Below are 22,945 nucleotides of genomic sequence, written 5' to 3'. Positions count from 1 at the left end.
TATTAAGCGATCACCAAAACAATAGCCTGTAAACACTCTACAATCTAATGATAAATAAGTAAATCAAAACTCCATATGGTAATAAATCAATGCAGAAGGTATTAAATCAATTGATCGTTGAGGCAAGAGGAAAGGTAAGATTAACTTAAATTTTCCTATTTATTTTTCTCCTCTTTTTCCTCCTAACTGACATCTGATTGTAAAAGAATGGTTTATATTTAAATAGTCATAGTTTTTGTTTTGATAAAATAAGTATAATAAGTTTTCTAAAGAAAAATTAATTCACTTCCATTAAACATTGAATACTCACCTTCCTAGGGAAATTAAAATAAGTATCGAATCTGATAAACGCCTCTGGTCTTGCATTTTGCACTCTTCATTGCTTTGGCTAATATGTTTCATACTGTAAATTATTTCACTTATCTATCAAATGCTCATTGCTGTGCTATCACAAATTGTTATACTTAATTTGTTCACGAAAAATGAGCCATAAACATTTGAATACAAACCGTACTCTCTCAACCAGACAGTGGCTGACGATAGAAGAAGGTATATATTGGGAAGCTGTGGAAAATCCTGAAAAAATTCTCACCCAGAATTGAGATTATTGCATAAATTCGAAATGGATATTTAAAAGAATGCTATAAGAGATTTTATTTTTTTCTTGTTATTCTGAAGTTGGAAATTTAACATTTAAAGCTGTATTAATCAAATGAAGTCAAGTCTGAAAATTATTTACTACAAGTGTCAAAAGCAATCTATTTTTATCGCTACCTACTAATTTAAAGATATTAACGCAATCGAAAAGTATCAGTGAATTTTTTTTCTGAATTTTGCCTTGCTGGCTAACTCATACAACGTACTAACCTGAGCATCAAGCTGTTTTCCCTCTATATTTCGGTAATCCATCCACAAGATACTCGTCATATTTCTCCGATTTCTTTTATTATTCCATTTCCTTTCATAAGAATATATATGATGAATTTCTTTATCAGTCTTGGTAAACTCTTTGAAGTAGTAGTAGAAGTAGGTGAAAACCCAGAAAAACCGCTATTTCTGATATATTTCATGCGGTTCAATATGTGGTTTTAGAAATTAGGATAGGCTAATTAATCATCAGTGTTTTTCTTTTGAATTTTAGTATGGTATCAACTACGATATGTACATTAACACATGCACACATTTACAAATGATTGCTTTTAAAGGGGGTGGCTGACTTAGTTGCATCTGTGCCCAAAATGTTTTCAGTTAAAATTATTTTTAAATAATGGTGTACTTTCAAAATATGTTATAAGTGATTTGAAACAAAAAATGAAATTACAATCAAACTGTTTTTTTGAGGTAGATAGGAACCACATAAAAGAAATCGGACAAAAAATATTTCGAAACTTCATAAATAGTAATAATAAATAATTTTTTACAACATATTAAAGAAATTTTTTTTTATGCGGTAAAGAAGTTCACATAAAAAAAGTCTTTTTTAGAAAATCTATCGAAGATTTTCGAAATGACGGGAAAGTTCCATCCAAATAATATAAATAATTAAATTATACATAGAAACACTTTTTTTTTAAAATTATTATGCATGGAAACATTTTTTAAAAAATTAATCAGTTTAAATATGAATGGAATTTTTAAAATGTACATAACTCAATACTACCCGTCGTAATCCATAACGTTCATTTTTTTTTTGTGATGAACTGGTTCCAAATCACTTTCATCACTGGAAGATATTATAGTTGATTTGTTTTTGGAATATATTATTATTTTTTTTTTTTTGGAATTAGTTGGCATGTACATATATCGCATACCATACACATTGTATTACTGTGCATATGTACACTGACAGAAAACATTACAACGGTGTTATAATTCCAATACTGTTGTTCGATTCATATACCGCCTTACAAAAAAAGGAATGCACATAAATTCTGTCCAAAGTGCATATTCTCGCGACAGATACAATAAAAATGCTAGATTCACGCCAGAGATCTGTATTTCATAATCATCGTTCCCCAATGCCATGCAAGATATTCTCGGTTTTATCCAAAGCCCCCCCCCCATTTTATGCGGGGGAAGGGCGGGGGTAAGACTTTATTAGAAAGTATGCGAGGAAGCTCCGAAGAGACCACACCTGCTAGTTTTCTGTGTTATTATATCAAGAAACTGACTTTCTGTCATTATATTAATTTTTTATAGTTTAAATTCAATTAAATCAATAAAAAGCTAAATATTCTTCAAATAATTTAATTATCTTACATTACTTTTTTATTTATTAAGCCATAACATTAAAAAAATATTAATGTGTGACATTTATACTTGTTAAAATTAATTAAATTTCTTCTATGTATTTTTGTATTAAATCATGAAATTTAGCACGTTTAAAAAATGATATATATGCAAGAAAATAAGTTTTAATAAAAAAGTTTCTGAATAGCGACTTACTAATTTTTAATTTTTTTTTTATGATTAAAATTTAAGAAAAAACTCTCCCAGCTTCTTGCAACTTTAAAATATATTTAAAAAAAATGGTATATTTAGGCTTAAGTTAGAAAATGTTACCATTCAAGAAACCTGTTACAGTTAGGTTTAGACGCCTTAAGCATTTCACTTTTTATAACTGTATCTCAAGTTAACTAATCTTCTCATCTTTTTATTACTTTGAAACATGAAATGGATGTTTCTATCTGTCAGTTTTCATTTTTTTTTTCTTCTGCCGCCATTATAATCGTATTGTTCAACTTATGTTTTACATCCTTACAAACCGATGTATGCGTGCAGTATGCAAAAGATCAAAATAGTTAACCGAAAGGCAGACAAGCAGGTGATCATCGAGGAAGTAAAAACGATAAACAGGATTCCCGTTAAATGGGATTCTAGAGGAAGCGCAGAGATTTATGTCCTGTTTCCGACAGCAGAAAAAAAGATTAAGTAGGAAATGTCACGTCTGAACCACCTCCCTTATCCCAGTACTAAACACCAAATTGAGCAGAAGAAGCGTTTGTTGAATTTAAATGCTGGGTGACAAAAGGCCGAAGAAAGTTGACCTGTCATGGAAACATCAGTTTTACTGTCTAGTCTGTTTTTATTTTTAGCTTAAATCCTTTCCACTCACTTTGTATAACTTTCTTTAATAGTGGCATTAATCTTTTTTTAAAAACTGTCATAGGATTAATAGGATATGGGGATGGATTCAATTTCTATTTGAAAACAGTGTCTTTCATCATCTACAATAGGAAATTAAATGCTAGGATTAAGCTTGAATTGTATAATTCTTTTTCATTTTTTTTTTATATATGAAACAAAGAGAAAGTGCCACAATCGTCAAAGAATTCGATCCCAAGATGTTGATGACGTTCCACATTTCAGATTTCTGCAATTTCATACAAAACCATTTCTCGAATCATACCCGTGTTTGTGCGAATATAACTAGAAAAAAAATAATTAAACGAATACAATTTGGTAATTGCTTTTGTACCAAAATTATAGACCTGCATCAAATTTCTGATAAAATTTGCAAAAAAAAAAAAAAAAAAAAAAAAAAAAGATATGTCTTTTCATCTGCTTGTTCACGCGGATGAGAAGACAGCTAAGAAACTCATGAGCTAGCTTCATAAAATTTGGCATGTAATCGTTACATCAAATATTTAGATAGATCAGTATTGAATTTCAGAATAATCTATTTAGAGAATACATAGTCTCTGTGGGTATATGTGAAAACATTTGTTGCAAAACACAATAAGATGTATGAAATTTGGCATGTAGTACTTATATCAATGTTACATTTCTTTAACGAACTGAAATGAATTCATCAATGGTAAGACTGTCTACCTGTTTCTTAAATGAAAATTTATAGAAAATAATCATGTTTCTTTCTATTTCTAAAGAAGAGTTACAAAAACTGTTTGAACATCTGTTCTTTATAAACTAATTCAAACTCATTGGTATTATTTTACTTACAGATGCTGAAGATTTCATTGATGGCTTTCCTGACGCAGTTTTGCTTCTTGCTGGGCTATCCTGCATCCTGGAGGACTTACCAGCCTTTGTTCTTGCCGGGGCCACAGTACTGCCCGGACACTGGTAGGACAGTCTGCACCGCTGTCGACTACTACCCAACGTACTCAAAACTATTAAGTATTTAAAATGTTTTAGCTGGTAAAAAAGTAGTAGAAATGCGCAAATACAATCCTGATAACAAGATATTTGAAATAATAAATGTGAAATAATTGAAATCTTTTAATGACTAGTAGATTAACATTTCATATTTTCTAAAGAACAAGCCAAATGCATGTTAATCTTTCGTTCATATCAATAAAATAACGGTTTAAATTTTTTTTTTTATAACGAATAAATCAGACTAATTCTTTTTTATATGTAACTGGCATATTCTGATTAATTTTAATGTTCTAAATATAATGTTTTCTCAATTTTAAATTTTTTTTTTATTAAAAGTATACTTTTTAGTGTTTTGTATCTAACTAATTTTCACTGTAAGATCTTTAAATAATTTCTACACTAAAAAGACTATTCTCACACATTTTTTTAAAATATTTTCTTCAACATTAAATTGAAATTATTACTATTTTCTATACCTGTTTTTATGTTCTGATAATAATAATGTTATACATTTCTTTTATCCTTTTATAAATTATTTATATTATACTGTTGTATAAATCCTGTATGCGCTTATATTTTGAATGTAATAATGCACATTGCAATTTATTTCAAAAACTGCTTGATCAGAAATATAACAATAGTTTCTGATATTACAATAAATATTATTAGGGGAAATAGTTATGTATTTAAACTAGATGTATTTGTATTAAATATAGTAATCATAATTTGCTTCTTAAAAATTTTAGATCAGAGAAAAAATTTTGAATATCTCGAAAAATCATGAATATACGAATCACGAATAAGAGCAGAATACTTTACGAATCAACCGATTTTTTTTAAAAAGAAAGAGATTATAAAATAAAGCATAACAGACTTATAAATATTGTTTGATTTAGATTTTAATGAAGAATTTCCATTATCAAAAAGTATTATAAATAAATTTTATTTCCCGCTTTTTTTTATACATTCTTTTTATTGAACAAAATAAATCGCAGTATTTTTACACTGTAATCTATTTAAAAGATTCTTTTTTCTGGTTTGGGTAGCATTTTGAGAGAAAAAAATAAAAAAAAGTTACAGTAATGTGCAACAAACATATCTACTTAGTAAATTATCTCTCAACTTTAGCAAAAGTGGTTCTTTACTTTAGAAAAAGTAAAAGAGAGTATAATCCCTTTTATATATATATATATATATATATATATATATATATATATATATATATATATATATATATATATATATATATATATATATATATATATATATATATATATATATATATATATATATATATATATATATATATATATATATATATATATTGTCAAACTGCGACTTGCGACAAAAGCATCATTATTTATAGTAAAATAATGCCGAAATTGTTCTACGTTAAACATTAGCATTTATTAACGTAAGCCCTTATAACAAGTTAACCTATGTTTTCCTTCTCAAAAATCACGTACCAGATTACAACTAGACTTTGTTATAACTTTAAAAAGAAAGTAAAATAGAATCAGTCTAGATTCAGTCAAGTAGGGCAGGTATATTTTTATTTTTTCTGGATCTTTTACTGGTTGACATCTGTATTGCAAGCGCATACATAAAATCGTGTAAAAAAACACTTTTTTTTCCCTTAGTCATTTAGTAACAGATGTATAGGAAAATACACCTGAAGACAAGTGCTTTATGTTTACAAACAAGAAGTCTTTCAAGACGAAAATCTCCCGCGGCAGTAAGTCTTATGTCAAAGGCACGATTTCCTTTCCATTTTCTTTCCTCGGGAACAAAAACAAAACCCTTTTTACGTCCTGTCATAAAATGACGTTGACCTTCTTTGGAACCTCAAGCTCGACGAATAAATTTACCGGAGAAGAAGCGACAGAGCCTACGCAAAACAATGATACGCTGCCCTCATTTTGGATTTGAGGGCCAACCGGCGATTATAAGTGAGGAAATTACGAATAATGGATAACGTCTTCTCGTAATAGTTTTTTTTTTACTCTTCTGCCTTTATAAAAGGAATAATTGTATATTACATCTACAGATATGTAATGAATACGCGAATAAAAAATATAGTTTATGGATGTGAAAAGCAGCTTTCTGAAATATTACACGATAAAGCATTAAACCCGGAAAGAATGATTCAGAGAATTAAAAGAATTTTTTTTTTTTTATTAACATAGTATGGAAAGTTTATAAAAAAAAGTGCATTAAAGTTCAAAAGTTAAAATTTTGTTAGTTATTTTTCGTTTAAAGTTATATTTAGCTCCTCAGAAACAAGTACTTAGTATTTAATCACTGTGTTTTAGAACATGTGGCTTTCATAAGTTCTTCATGCATGCGTAACGCTTTGTAAGAAGATACGCAATATTGTAATTACAATCGAAATTCTATGTATGGAGTTTCTTCTACCCAAGGACGCCTTTTAACGAATTGGACTTTTTGGGATAATCGTGGATTTTTATTAAAAAATAGCCTCTATGTATTGAATAAAATTTCTTTATTTCGGACAAAAATTTTTGCATCAAAAATTTATGTATGACTTTTGCAGTCAAAAACCAACTATGAAATTCGTTCATAAAAAGAACAAATTAAATAAGAAAAGAAAAGTTCCGCCAATTCTTACAAGAATAGAAATTTTCGAACAACCGGAACGCTGTTTACGAAAAATCAATAAACATTTATCAGTGGATCTTGCATTATTCTTAATTTTTATTGTATGGACCTTTTTCCTAACTTGGAGCGAAATTTTTACTTGAAATTCAGTTTAGTTTTTGATTTCTCTCAATGAGTATGCCAATTTCACTTAAATAGAAATCTTGAAATGTGAAAGAAATTTTCAGCTTAATAAAAGTTATAGAAAGCAGGGCGAAGACAGATATTGTTGTTTTCTTTAATGTTATAAACAAACCTACAAATTACATTTCCCTTCGTGCATTTTGTGAAATTAATTTCTTTGGTGGTTTAATTTTTTAAGTCTCTTTAACTCTAAACATAATTATGCACAATTCCTTTAAGTAAAAAGAGTTCTAAGAAATTTGCAGTATGTATTTTTATAGATAAAGATTAAATTTTATCCCGATCATATAAATTTAATAAATATTTTTTGTAATTTAAATTGTATAGGTCGAAATGACGTTAAAGGCTCTGACTGATTTCAATAGAATTAAAAAATAAAACAGTTTTAAACTATGCCTTGATATCCTCTGACTGGGTGTATCCGACGCTATAAATCTAACCTGACATCTCTCAATTACTATCTTTCTTATTTTTTGTCTGGTGAGACTGACGTCTCAGCGATAACAGAATGAGCTGTAATGTATTTAACAACATATAGTAGACTTCAGAGGTACTATTTTCAAGATCTGCGTATTAGCATAGAAAAGATTTATATAAAGATGAAGTCTTTTTACCGCATTTCTAAGGAAATATCTCATGCGTGAATTATGCGATTTTTATCTAGTTGTTGGGAGGTTATACTGTTAGTTCGATTCTCTCAATTATTGTGAATAGCGTTGGCATAAATTTAAAAAAAAAATTTCATATCTTTGCCATTCGAGAAACATTTATTTGTTTATATGGAACCAAAATACTCTTTTTATCTGAAAACAATAAGACTCCCCGATATTGGATAACAGAGTTCTTTTGAATATTTGAACATTTACTTCTAGAACTTATGTGTTCGTATTTTATGATGTCTTCTAAAGAAATTGCAACATGCGAAGTTCTTTGGTCCATACTTTTCGATCTATCGGGGATGAGGGTAGTTAAATAAATTATTAATTAATCATGCTTTTTTAAGCAATAAATAGTATTTTAAAAATACTTCCCACATTTCACATGCAATTTGCATATTTCTTAGTATAATGGCACATGAAGTCGAATGTTTACAGTATTGTCGCTGTGATTTTAAAACCACAATGTGTATAACAGAGGAATAATATTATATACTATCATAGATATTCATAGTTAGATAAATTTAATGAAGCTTCGTAATCTTCCGACTGCTTTCTTTAAGCTTCTTTCTGCGACTTATTGTCAATTTCCCTTTCATCCTTTCTTTTCTCTTAATCCTCTTTCTCCTTTCCCAATTCGATGTGGTTCTTCTTCCATGATCGAAATTGACGAGTGTCGTCATCAAGAGAGTAAGTGATTAAAGCAAAATCGTCTTCCTCAAGGGTGTCAAATAGTAGCATACGCCAAGCTAATAATATTTAAATTTATAGAGGTCTACAACAACATCAATCTCCAATTGGTCTTAATTTTTTTTTTTTTTTAATATAAATGTAGGTTTCCCCCCGCCCAGCGGGAGTAGTCTCACCAAAGCTTTCTCGCATAATCTCTAATCAACTTGTCATGCCAGAGAACACCTTAAACGGGTTTGGCGTACAATAGTTGTGAAATATTAGCTTTTGGGGTGAATTTATCATTTGGCGATTAATTCCTGGTATGCGCGAATGGTGTCCAAAAGTAGAATTTGGGTTTTAGACCCGTTTCTGCCCACTCGATTGAAATAAAAATTTGACACAAAACTGCATTTGTAGTCACAAAATGAGCTACTAAATTTGATAAGTCATTACGTTTAATAATCATCGCTCTTTACATGTTTCTGAAAGTACAGACCAGCGGATAGACAACTTATTGTTGTATTTGGCTCAAAATGGGACAAGTGTCTGCATTATAGATGTTAAATCTGCATACCAAATTTTATCCATTTAGCACTCTCCGTTTTGTAGTTATCGTGCTAGTTTATATTCAAACAGCCAGATTTTTATTTAGAGTATTTTGCCCAAAATTTGATAGAAATCTGAAAATTTGGTGCAAAGACCGTACACCAAATTTCAAAGTTAAGCATTTTTGAGTTATCTTTGTCACAGACAGACTGATGGACGAACTATTTACAAAAGTAATAGGAGTTCTCAACGTGGAGATTCATCAAAATCTAGAGCTCAATTTTTTTGACGATTACTATATTACGTGTACGAAAAAGTAAAAAGAACAAGGATAACGGTAAAATTAATGTTTTCTTCCCGATGATATCTCTTCTTTGCTATCACCTTTTCTACCTCGATGAATATCTCTTTCACAGTGGTGAATTTCGCATCTAATCCAAGGTGAATGTCAGTCATTTTGGATTTGACACGAAACTGATTTCCTTTTACAAATGAAAATAATTGACCGCACCTATAAGTACTTTCAAATACGGAAATACTTTCATTTGGCAATTTTCCAATGTTTTCCAATATTTGTAAAGTTTGAGCAATTCAACTTCACAGAATTTTGCTTTTAAATCCGAGTTGCATTAGATCTCGATTACCCCCATATGCATATAGTTCAATACTAATTCTAATATAGAAGGAGAAAAGTGAAGACAACAAAAGTTTTTCTTTTCAAGGATTGAAAATCTTGAAAACCCTTGCTGTGATTAATGTAATGCACCGATGTAATGTGAGTAATAATCGGACATTAGCGAATATTGAGTTTCATTATTAATAATCCCTTATAATTAGAAAATGTAAAATTTAAGCAATGAACTTTTTATTAAACATTTTGCCATATGCTGTTATGGACTTTAGTATGTGTAGCTGATTTGTCATTTTTAGCTGCGATTGTGATCACCTCATCCATCCAATTCTGTACTTCCTTTTCCCCAACTCGTTTTTATTAGATTTGTTTTGTTTTGTAAATCTATTTTTATTTTATAAATCTAAATAATTCCACTAGAGAGAACCTCAGATGTATCTGATTGCCTTAAGTTGGTTCTCGCTTCCCTGTTAGATACAAAAGGTGTGGGGTTGAGCTGTATCCATACCGATGTCGAATTGCGCCTCCTTCGCTAGGAGGTGGGCCGCTCTGTAATAGGGATTATTTTTGTATTCATCCTAATGCCTGACTATGCTGTAGCAGCGGCTTTATCTTCAGATTACCCCGGACGTACTAGCATGGGTGATAGCTCGATCCTGCTTATAAGTCTAAATTTTGGATTTAAATATATACCCTTTTATTTCTTTTACTGAAATTAAGTGGGGGCCATATGTAAGACTGTTATATATATATAGTATAATAAATTTTAATATATAAAATAATAATGAAAATAAATTCTTGAACTGATCTAGTTAATGATAACATATGTTCCGGACCTTTTGATAGATTTGAGGACAGTCTCAGCCTCAACGAGTTAGTCACCCTCATTGATGCAGCAGAAATAGTATCTGCAGCACAAAATAAACCATACTAACTCCATCAGAAATAGTAAAGTGTTTACATTGCAACGCTTGTTTTATTTTTTTTAAACACTTGTAATATATTACAGTTATATGTATCGTCCATTTTTTTTTCAATTCTTTTCGAATTCTAGTAGCAGAAAAGCAGATTGATCTATAACAGTATATACCATAATTTTGAATTTATATAGTTTAATTTGACTATTAGATGTAGTGAATAGATATGAGAAACGGCATACTGGACGTTTTGTTATTAATTACATGAATAAAATGTTATTTTGTGAATGGTTAGGAATTTTTTTAGCTATTTGTTGATGAAAAATATTTTAGAAGTGATGCGGGTGTAGCCATATAGTTAAATAGGCGTAATAATAATTCGTTTAAATAGATGTAAAAATAATGCGCTTTAGGCCTACATCAAATAAAATGTATCAGAAATATTCTTAAAAGATACATTACCTGCTCCCATGGAGCAAATTTATGTATATAGTTCCAAATATGACGTTCATTATCTCATATAAAATGTCTTTGGTAAATTGTTTAAATAAATATCAATTAAACATTTTTTTGAAAAACAAAAACAAAAATTGAGATTAAGTATTAATTTCAAAGTACTCACCAAATCAAAATCAAAAATATTATAATTGATATATTTTTTACATATAAACAATTACAGACGACTAAAACAAAATTGCCGATTTTTTCTAATATAAAAATTTCAGAAGACATTTTCTTCTTAAAATTTTTTTAAATATTCAACTTTTTTTCTGAAAAAAATTTATAATTCCAAAATTCTCTAAGATTTTTGTTAATTCGAAATAAATAAATAAATAAAATAGCAACCACCTTTAAAGAACTTACGGCAATCAAAAATTATCATCTTATTTCTGGCAACATCTAATCAATCAAGAACATTCGCTAGTTTCCAGAAAAATTACATCAGATGCTAATGTCAGGGTTGTCGAACATTAGAATGACGAATAAGGAAAATCTGATGTCATGATTAAAAGAGCAATGATTCAAATCACGTCATGGCAGGTGTAGTCTTCCTAATGAATGAAAAGTTTGTCAACGAATTCCAGACCAGAGTAGACTGGATAGTAAATCCGGGTCTGAAAACCAACACCCTCTCTAAGAGGTATGCAAACACAATTCTTTTGTCCTGAATGATATTGACAGTGGATAAAATTTGGTACATCAACGAGGGGAAAGCGGAAAAAAAGGTCAGCCGATGAAAGTACAAGCACTGTCTCATCTTCTCTTGTTCCACATCTATTGTTTGAAAGGAAATGCGGGTCACACACGGGTTTCATCCAACGCCTTATTCAAAGCCAGATTTAAGAAGAGAAAAAAAGGAAAGTGAACTTAGAAAGAAAAGAAAGAAAAACGCTTGATCGTGTCTTTCTTAAAACCTCTTGTTAAATATTTATTCAGGGTATTTACATGTACTTCAGCTTTTGGGGTCAAGTAACGTTTGTGAGAGGGCCAATTTGTTGCACCCCAAATAACAGGTGGCCATTTCAGAGAATGAAAAGTTACTTTTTTTCTGGATGTAACGGAAGATTGGATAATTTTCACACACTAGGAATAAAAAAAGGATGTTTAAGTATCGATAATTAAACTTTTGCATTTGGAACATCAATTTATATAAAATTTTCATCATCACATCAAAGCTAATCAAAGATTGCGTCATTAATTCATTTAGTTAAGTTTTCTAACTAAACTTATGGTTTCTTTGAAGTAATTTATTATATTTCACTACTGAATTTATAATTCTTTTACTTTCTCGCATATAAAAAAAATCCAAAGAGAAAGTATTGTTGAATTCTTTTAAACTCGAAATTTTGACAAAACTTCATGTTTTAAATTTCTCTGTGTCCGAAAAACTCGTTTTTGGAATTATATGTCTTCCTGGGACATGATAACAATAAACTACCTTGAGCTAAATGTGAGAAATTCGGAATGTGGTCTTTATACCAAATTTCTAGATTTCTATGAACGACATCCATTCACAAAAAAATCTGTCTGCCTGGCTTCTTGAGTACAGATGAACTTAATAACTACAAAACAGAAAGATGCAGTTGAATGAAATATGTCACACAGATTTTGCATTAAAAATGTAGCTGTGTATTGTAAAACAAATCCAAAGAAAGAGTTGACTGTATGTTTCTATTTTTGCATGCATACGTATGCGATAACTAAAAAATGCAACAACTTAGATAAATGGCATTTGATACATAGTCTTAGAATCTAAAGTACAGATCTTTGACAAATTTTGAGCCAAATTTGTTAAACGATTAACTATCTATCGGTATATACTTTCGCATGTATGTAGACGTGTAATTCAAAAAATACAACGACTTAAATAAAGAAATGAAGTTTGTTACTGATCTTATTACTAAAATTATAGGTTCGGTCAGAAAAAAAAAGTGTTCAAAATTCATACTCGTTTTTTTAAACTATAAAGCACAAAATTCTCATCCGTGGAATTCTAAAAATAAAGATCTAAGCGCTTGTAGCATTCACGGTCTTGCCAAAGGTTTAATATTTTATGTGGGGAATAACACTTTTATAGAGTATGCGAAAAAGTTTTGGAAAACCCACTCCAGCTGATTCGGAATTCATTTCGTGTTATAAAAATTGCTTGATGATGATTTTTCATAATTAAGTGTACTTTATCTATGGTTTAAGCATTTTTATCGAATTGAAATTTTGGATTACGCTTCGTAAGCTGTTTTACATCGATATATTCTATTATTCAGTTTGAAAACTACAATTATTTTTATCATGATACTGATTACTTCAAAAGCATTAAACTAAAATAAATGGGAATATTTCTTAAGCTTATTAGCGAATTTTTCTCTGTTAAAATTAATAATGAAAATTTCACCTATTTACACAGCTCAGTGTCATTTAATTTGTGAGGATTTCGTTGTCACTCTCACTCAGAAATGAACACTTAACATTAAATCTCTTGTTTCTTCTACAGAGATCAAATCTTCCATCTTCTCACGAGCTCCAGATCTCAAGTATTCAACCTCACTTCGCTTTTCGTAGACGAAAGAAAAGGAGATGTTGAACCTAACATTGCTCTGCTACCAACTCCACAACCTCATTATCATGACGGATACCAGCCTCCACCAGGAGGTCGTTTTTCGCCAAACGGATATAACAATTGGAACACACCAACAAGTGACAAACCTGCAACAGGTTTCCAAGCAGACCGTTGGAGACAAGTTGGACAGAATGGCAACCGACAGCTGGCTCCAGGAACACCAAGAAGTCCCTACATGCCAGGATCGGAACGGCAATCTAGAGCGCAAGTTTTGAATAACCAGAGACGGACTATAAACATGGGAAGGAGTCCTCCTTCCACTCAAAGACTTAATTATAATGAGCGTTCTGGACCTAGTAGTCGTCCTGTTGCTGAAGATAATTATAATGTATATGGAAACCGTGGAGTAACACAGTATAATAGGATAGAGCCTCAACAGATCATACCTTACGGAAATCAATTTGGACAGGATAATTTCACCCGATTTCATCAACAGGACATACCGCCGCAAGATCCTTACCAAATACAACCACCTCAGACACAGTACAGTGTGAAAGGCCACAATCCCTACACTGATGTCACGATGAGACCACAAACAATAAGTAATTGGAAAGGTTCTCCTTCTTACAACACAAAAACTGGGACTAGTGAACCTGTACAAAATGGCGCAGAACAAAGAGACGGTCAGTTTTCCAGACTGCAAACTATGGGAAGAAGGGAGAGGTAAGAAATAAATTTTGTTATAACTGATGTATTACAATATTTTCGCAAATATAAGAATAATAGTCATAATCAGGAATATACTCAATAACAGTTCAAAAAATCAATGCATAATAAGGATAAATAACATCTGAGACACAATATATTTTTCTGATACCATCACTGACTAAACAAATATAAACAACACCAGCTCCATGGTACTATGTTTTTCGTATTCTCGCCATGTTTGTCTTAAAAAGTAGCAGGAATTTTATACCCTTTTATTTCCTCTAATCACTAAGCAAACACAATTATCTATTTAATGAACGGTATAATGTCTGTCACACATACTGAATTATTAATTAAGTGATCCAAAAATGTATAATTACATATGCATAAAATTATATTCTTGACATTGATGTTTAAAGTAAATGATTATAAAAATATCCTTAGATATTTGAATAGATAGGAATACTCAAAACAAGTGCAAGAATAACTTTCAAATAACTTGCATATACCGAAAGGGTAAAATAATTTTTAATCGGATACGTTTATTAATTTCATGTAAAATAAAGGAATTTTTTTTAAAAAAACTTTTAGAACTTTACAGATATTTTTGAAAAAAATATTACTGTATTTGATTAAATGCAAATTTGTATAAATGGAAAAATTTGGATTGTTTACAAGTTTTTGTAACGTTATTGCTACAAAAATTCCCTCTCTTGTCTAGTTTTTCTATTAATTAGTTTAAAATTGTATCATAAGAAGTTTCAAATTGTAATGCCTAATCCTATATTAATGTAAAAAATGTCTCTTATATTGCTACTACATTCAAATTTAATTCCAATTCTACAAATAATATGGTATAAGTAATATCTCATAATTTAAAACGTTTTTTAATTATAATTTTTAAGTTAATTATCGTTTTTAACGAGCGCCTATGAATACAAGTCTAGTAGAAATAATCGTCAAATTTAAAATAATATAGAAATGCAGAGTGACCATGAAATAACTGTCCCTCATCTACAGCTTTGGCATCAAACCAAATTTCACACGGAAACCATAGAAAGCCAAGGAGAAAAAAAAAATACAGAAAAAAAAATTAATGTACTAGAACTCGCTAATGCAAAAACTTGCATAAAAAAAGATCAACACATGAAAAATCTTGCACGCGGACCAAGGACCCTTAATGTAGATTAATAACAGATTATTTTCTAAGAATTATATGCCGTTTGCCATTCATTTCTGTACATGCAATTTTTTTTAATCACTGGAATATTAATGAAATTTTGCACAAACTACTCTCCTTATAATCACTGTTAGCCCATTTTGTTTTCAGCATTGCTAAAACATCTCATATCGGTAAACTTTGTCAAAAATTTTTTTAGTCATTTGATCTCTCCATATCTTTACCTCTTGTATATGAAATTGCATCTCATTTTATTTATTAGTTTTAGCTGCGGGTGCTTCCAAAGGAGGAAAGTCATTTTATAGTCATCCTACATATTTAACAACGTTTTTAAAAATATTATGTAAATGAATGTGAAAAATGACTAGTTAACTACTGAAATAAGAATCAGAAAAAAGCAATAACATGCAAAGTTATAAGATATAGGAAAAAAATACTAGCTATTTAGTAATGTGTTAACATACAAAATTTATTTTAATGAGCATACTGCGTTGGAAGATACTTTCCTGTTTTAAAGTCAATGCATGTATCATATTCAATAGAAAAGAAAATCTAAGACTGGAAACATTACACTAAAGCTAATTGATATTATGCAAGTGAAGCGAATCATCAACATTATAGTTGTGAGAAAGCAAGAGTAAAAGGAATTGATTTGTTAACTATTCCAAAGTTAATCTTTTAATGGTAGGCAATGCATTTCCAATGAATAATATTCTACATTTTTCCATTTTATAAATGAATTTCGGATTTTGTATGTATTTATGACGGTTCATTCGTTCCATGTCAAACGAAACCAGTGTGTTCAACACAATAAAATCAGTGCAAAAGAAATATTCTTTCGAAGTTCATTATATCGTAAAATCTTAAGTCAGAAAACAGTATATTCTTATATCATTGCCTTGTTGTAAAGAGAATGTAGGTATAAAACTGAATCAAGGCATTTTAAAAGAAAAACAATTGAAATATTTAGATTAAAATTTTAATTCTAGCTTATATTTAAAATAATAATTATTTATTTAATAGTGAATCAAATAAGACTGTTAAGATGTTGTCAGTTATTTTATCTTTGGAAGATCCTACGAAATTGCCTGCATCGTATAAAGTTTTTAAATTAGCCGATCAAGACTCATTACTGTGACTTATTTTGGATTTCAGAATTTTTTCAATCTCAACTTGAAAGATTTATCAATGTGTGATCTGTTTTGGGTTGTTTTATAAAATTCACAATTAAACTTATAAATTACTAGCAGTACCCGCTCGGCGTTGCGTGTGACATGTTGAATGAGCGAAATAAAAATCAGAAAAACATAAAATAAAGCTATCAAGACGAAGTTAAAAAATTATTATGATTTTATATGTTTTGTATCCATGATAATGATATTGCTTGGTGATATAAACGATAAAAATCTAAATATATAAATAAAAAAAGAAGCGTTCTAAAAAAAAGGAAAGAAAGAGAGAGACAAGAAAATTACAAAGTTTTGTTACAAATGATGCTATTTATATGTTTAAAAAAACAAGAACCAATGAACAAATCGTTTAGTCTTTGCCACTGGTTCCATTACGCCAATTTTTGTTTCGTATGAAACTTCATACTTCTAGCTATGTCATCAATGGTCACTTGTTCTCCTCCATTTCCAGTTTTGAAAAAAATAATCGGAAAAACACTACTTTATTATAGATGCCCTATAGGGAAAATTCGTGATAAGTTTCGCCAATTTTACCGATTTTCAACATTTTAATTTCATATGATAGCTTATGACCTCTAAATATGTAACCAGTGTTTACTTGTACTTCTTATATCTCCAGTTTTGAGAGAAACCGAAAAATATTGATTGGACGTTTTTTTAGAAGAAAACCTCGGCAGAGTTTCTCAGACACAATCACTGTACCTATTAAATTTTTTTTTTGTTGTTTCATATGATGCTTGCTTTTCATTTCGAGATATATTACGAAATAAAACTTTGATAAATCTCTAAACTGGAACAATTTTATTAGTTAATTTCGCCACTTAGATGTGTATCTAATAAATAAGAATATTCTATTATTATTTTACAAATATAATTTTAAAAAATGTGATAAAAGTAATATAATATCTTTTTAATGATAAGATGTAGTTCTTCAAAATTGATTTACATGGCTAAATTAATCTTATTAATATTCGACGTCTTTGTCGAGGTTACGGACATTTTGTCCATGAAATACATCTTATCAAAACAAAATTAAAATGTTCTATTTTAAATTATGAAAATACGTAATGAAGATAGAGTGTTCTTATTAGTCAATTATGCTTGCAAAAAGACGAAATTAATCGGCGATATCTTTCCAGTTTGGAAGTCCGTCTTTTATTTTCCAGTTTCCCTCAAAAATAAAGGTAGAAAGGGGAGGAGACCCTTGATGTATTTAGAGGTATTGAATTTTCAAATGAAATAGAAAATCATCAAAATCAGTGTAATGGTTAAAAGATTTATCGTTGTCATTTTCCCATAGATAATGCACAGAAAAGTAATGGTATTGTGATATCTTGAAAAATTTGGATAACTGGAGAATAGGTGACCATTGTTTAAACAAAAATTAATATTCGTATGAAACAAAAATTAGAGGATTCGGGCAGTATTTTGGTTGAAGGTTGGTTTTGCCAATTTTTTTTAAATATATAGACGTGGGCGAACAGCTGATCGCCGATGTTAGAATTTAAATCATATCAAAATAACAAAGATATTACCCCCCTTCCTCGTTTCGCTTCTAATCTCCAAGAATAATGTTATGGGATCTGCTAACAGTTAAAAGTGTTTCTGCAAATAACAGGAGGTTATAATTATATTAATAACTAAAATAAATTTAAATTATTTGAAACTGCAGAAATTGATATTATTAATTTTTCGTCAATTATTGAAAAGAACTAAAACATTAATTATTTAGAATCAAAATTCTTTAGTAGCAGATTATATATATATATATATATATATATATACATACAAATAGTAAAAAGAAATTTGAAAACTAAAACATATAATTCTAAGATGTCTTAACATTAAATTTATTTGCATCAATAAGAAATCAATCACTTAAATCTTTTCGGTATATGCAACTAACTTTTTAAAATAATGGAATTGGCCAGAGGTGGGACAATAGTAACTGAATGAAAAGAGTTTACTCATGAGAAATCCCCATATATCTGTTAGCGAGTAAATTGCTTTTTACATACATTTGTCTATGATTGTCCAGTATCAAAATCTTTTCAAATGTTTGTCCTTGTATTTTATTTATTGTCATATTATGGACCAAATGAGCTGGAACTACTTAGTTTGAATTTAAATGATATCTTTATATTAAAAAAAAAATTGAAATACACAAATATAAATAATATACTAGGTATAAAATATATCTCGCCATTCACAGAAATGTATTTTTCTCCCATATAATTACATTATAATTTGTTAACCATTAAGCAAGTTTCACCGCACATGGCTTGTGTAAGCTGAATCAAGCAAAAAAAAAAAAAATGTATCCTGACTTTAAATTCAATTTATAATCCTAACTGCGCAATTTAGAGTCATTTTACACAAATTATTCAATTAGGGAAAAAAATTTTTTGGCGATAATGAGGATATAAATTTGAAATTTTTTTGGAGACTTTTCACCGATTCAAATAAAACAATGCAAACATAATATTACCAGTCGACGATTAACAATTTCGGACCAATTTTACGTCCCCATAGATGCATATAGAAAATCTTCATACTTGATTCCTAATTAAGCAACATGCCAAATTAATAAAGAAATAAAACTTTTTCTGGGAGAAGCTTTATTTCTTCACTCCCTGGACCATTGAAGAAAATCTTTGAACTTATATGAAAAACATTTAATTAAAAAATCAATGAATTAAGTTATTCTGATCATTCTTGTTTTGAAATAAAGAAAATGAATAGTGACTTCAAAAATTTAAAAGAATATATATATATATATATATATATATATATATATATATATATATATATATATATATATATATATATATATATATATATATATATATATACATTAGAATATTGGATGATGCATTTTAGTTTTAATCTTAATTTTTCAGAAAAAATGACAAATATTTAAAAATTTCTCAAAATTTATTAAAATTATATCAAACGTGAGAAACATTTTTAGAAAGACAATTGTTCGCTCTATTCGACCATGCAGAGATTTTTTCCCCTACAATCTTTAGGGCATTCATAAGGGCAAATGCTTGTAAAAAATCTCTAAAAAATACAAAATATTAAATAAGAAATTCTACATTATATTTTGAAATTCGGACTGCGAGGAGCATATTTGTGACAAATTTCATAACTAATTGTGACAGATCTTTCTGGACACCGTTAAGACACACACTTATACTCTCTTTTATAAGCAAAAGTTCTAAATTACATAATTGCAAGAAACGTTCGCAAATGTCTATTTAGAAAAGAAATTGTACAGCTTTCAACGAAAATGATCGAGAGATCACCAAGATATTTATCATAGTTAGAATTAAGATAAAAGTTTTTTTGTATTTATTTTACAGAAGGTTGAATCTCATTGAACTTCATCATTTATTAGAATTTGTGCACTGCTTATTCTAAAATTACAAAAGATCATCAAAAACTTTTTTTAATTGATAAACTTTTGCTGGAAGGACTGTAAATAAATTAATTGATATATGTCGTAATAAAGATAGAAAAGTTTGAAAATTAATGCCCTCAAATGGTTGGTTTATTACCTTGTGTTTTGTAAAATTCAATCCTAGGTCAAAAATACCATGTAAAATAATGCCATACATGTACCATATCCGCACATTTTTTTTTTAACTAAGACTTATTTTATAAGCTAAATAAACTCATCTCCTTCAGTAGAGTGAAAGAAACTGACTAATATAATAGCTCAGCATTAAAAAATAAAAATAAAATTTAACTATTGCAAAATAAACTGTACCGTAAAAAATAAGGACGGTTCAGAGTGTGTACCGATCTGGATAACTATACTTCTTTCAAATGCCCTTTAAGTTCAAACAACAAACATATGTCTCCTCACAACGATAATAATACATATAACAAAAAAGGGACTAAAGACATTGGACAATTTTTTTGAAGATTCACAAATAAAATAAAAGTATGACTGATGAAAATGATAAATGTTGAGTGCGTATGATAGTTTTTGCATATAAATGAAATTAATAAAAACGATGTTCACAGTTACTTTCAATCTAGAAAGTTTTCTTAACTATTTTATATTCTTCTTTGATTTTACCTTTTATACAAATATCCCGTTTTTTTATTTGCATTATGTAAAATGCATTCTTCGATCTTCCTATTTATGAAAATAGTTGAAAAACATGCATTAAAAGTGTAAACAAAGAGAATTTTTAAAAATATTTTTAACCATTGTTAAAGTTCTATTAAATAATAAGATTTGAGTAATTTGGTAAGTAATTGTTTCTGGCAAAGTTTTTTTTTTTTTTTTTTTTTTTTGTGATGTTTAGATTTAGAATATTTAACATTGAGAACCTTTTGTAACAACTGTTTGGTTCAAATTAACATTTTTAGAATGAGTTCTGTTTAGGCAATATATGTATTTATTTACTTATCGATATTTACTTTTTGAATTTTAGTTATTAGTTGATTTATTCAAATTTCAGGAGAAACGAAGATGTGGAAGTCGCTTGTCAGGTACGGTCTACATATGTGCCTCCTAGAGCTGCTTTAAATGATAATTCCGAGTGGAAGTACATCGTCAACGTCCCCGAAAGGGATAGAAGATTTACGCAATATATCAGAGTTGATATTTGTTTGTAAGTTGCTTCTTATCAATTCATATCCATCATTTTACAAAAAGCTTTCATTATTACATTTGCTGTGGTTTGTGTAGATATTTAGAATGTTGCTCAAACAATTGCTTCATCATTTGCATTAATGTATTTGGATGGGTTAAATAGAATTCTGGCATCTTCAGCGAATATCTGATTTGCGGGAGTATTGATTATGTTTAATTTCAATAATCTCTTATGCTCATATTTTTCATCTCTAACTCTGAAGATTATTACGAAATTTACTTGATGTGTACCACTGCCTCTATACACTGAATGAATCTCAAATACCAATTCAAATTTTTAAAAACATTTTTAATAGGAAAAAAAGCTGCCTTCTTAATAAAAAACAGATAAATACCAATTTAAAATAATATCATGATTTAAAAAAAAGGGAACTGAATTACCTAAAAAGTTTTACCACAAATTCTGGCACTTTCAATTTCACATCAGTGGTCATTTAAAAGATAACAGCGGATAATAGCCTTTCAGTGACCACTGCATGTGGAATTTACAATGAAAACAAGCATTTAACCTCAATAAAAATAAGCAACACTTTAAACTGCCAGTTTCCTAACACAAATTTCCTTTATTCTCTTTCGCTTAATTTTATTACTAAAACATTTTGAAAAGGTAAATTTAAACCTGCCATAAAATCTATTGTTCCATTCAACTTTATTTTCTCCTCATTCAATTCTTCTTTACAATTCAGTGAAAATATGAGCTTTTATCAACATTTTTTGCAGGAATCCGGGTGACCCCTGTTCTTCACGCCTCTCTTTGCCATTTGGATTCGAAAGTCGCTGCAGACAAAAGTACATAAAAAAGAAATTATTGTCTTTGAATGCAGATGGTCAAGGAACATCGGAAGATAATTTTTTCATTCCATCCTGCTGTGTCTGTGAAATAACGCGGCAAAACAAAAAGAAGTGAACATATCCACTGACAATGGAAAGTAAATAGATAGTGCCAACTCGTGCAGTGACACCAAAAACACCCATAAGTTATGAATTTCTTTTTTTACTTAAAAAAAAAAAAAAAGTAGAATTCGTGTTGTTGAAAGTTCGTCCTGTAGTGAATGAAATTATCAAGGAAGAAATGTCCATAAAGCAAGGTTAAATTTAAGTGAATACATTCCAACATGTTTCAAAGAATTGTAGTGTTAAAAGGTCCATTATATGTGTATGAATGTTATAATTGCTTGTTGTTTTGCACTTATGGAAATGTGTTGTATATATTTCTATTTCTTTTGTAGAACTTCTAGGTATAAAATAGATATAAAAAGTAACTACTAATTTCAAATGGAATATTTTTTTAATTTTAATATTTAGAAACACCAAGCGCACACTCATGACAAATATCACATTAAAGAAGTCTGAATTTGCATAAATAAAGCTCAACTCTTTTCACGCGAATAAATAACAATAAATTAAATCTTCTCATATTTCATTCATTATTTTTATAATGGCTAGTAAAATCATTGGTCATTTCAGATTTACAGTTATATGATTGTTTAAATATGTATTTCGATACATTAATTATGAGTTAAAGATGAGCAGTTAATGAAAAAAAAAATAATTAATATATTTCTACGAATAAATTGGAAATTAATATGTTCCTTTATAATACACTTTTAAACATTTTTATTTTATTTTATGAAATATTTAGAGTTAATTTATCAGCATAGGTTTAATAAAACATTAATTTTGGAAACTCAATATAACTTTGGCAAGTAAAAAAAAATCGTTTTTCAGTTTTTGATAATGAAATTATTACAATCGAAGCTGGTTGATTTTGAAATATTTTGAAATTAAACAAACGTT

At 29.0% G+C, this 22,945-nt stretch overlaps 1 protein-coding gene across 1 annotated transcript in view; it reads left to right on the top strand.

The window, feature by feature from the left end:
• Window positions 1-22,732, top strand: part of LOC129981566 (protein spaetzle 5-like) — a 56,401-nt gene extending 33,669 nt beyond the window's left edge. The window contains exons 2-5 of the mRNA XM_056092462.1: window positions 3,963-4,120; window positions 13,336-14,124; window positions 20,955-21,107; window positions 21,869-22,732. Of these exons, the coding sequence (XP_055948437.1) occupies window positions 3,963-4,120; window positions 13,336-14,124; window positions 20,955-21,107; window positions 21,869-22,055 (1,287 nt within the window). The 3' untranslated portion in view covers window positions 22,056-22,732. The remainder of the gene's footprint in view (window positions 1-3,962; window positions 4,121-13,335; window positions 14,125-20,954; window positions 21,108-21,868) is intronic.
• The last annotated feature ends 213 nt before the right edge of the window (window positions 22,733-22,945 follow it).

This window comes from Argiope bruennichi, chromosome 8, assembly GCF_947563725.1.
Source record: "Argiope bruennichi chromosome 8, qqArgBrue1.1, whole genome shotgun sequence".
NCBI classification, from domain to species: Eukaryota; Metazoa; Arthropoda; class Arachnida; order Araneae; family Araneidae; genus Argiope; species Argiope bruennichi.
This window is presented reverse-complemented; position numbering and strand designations above follow the sequence as displayed.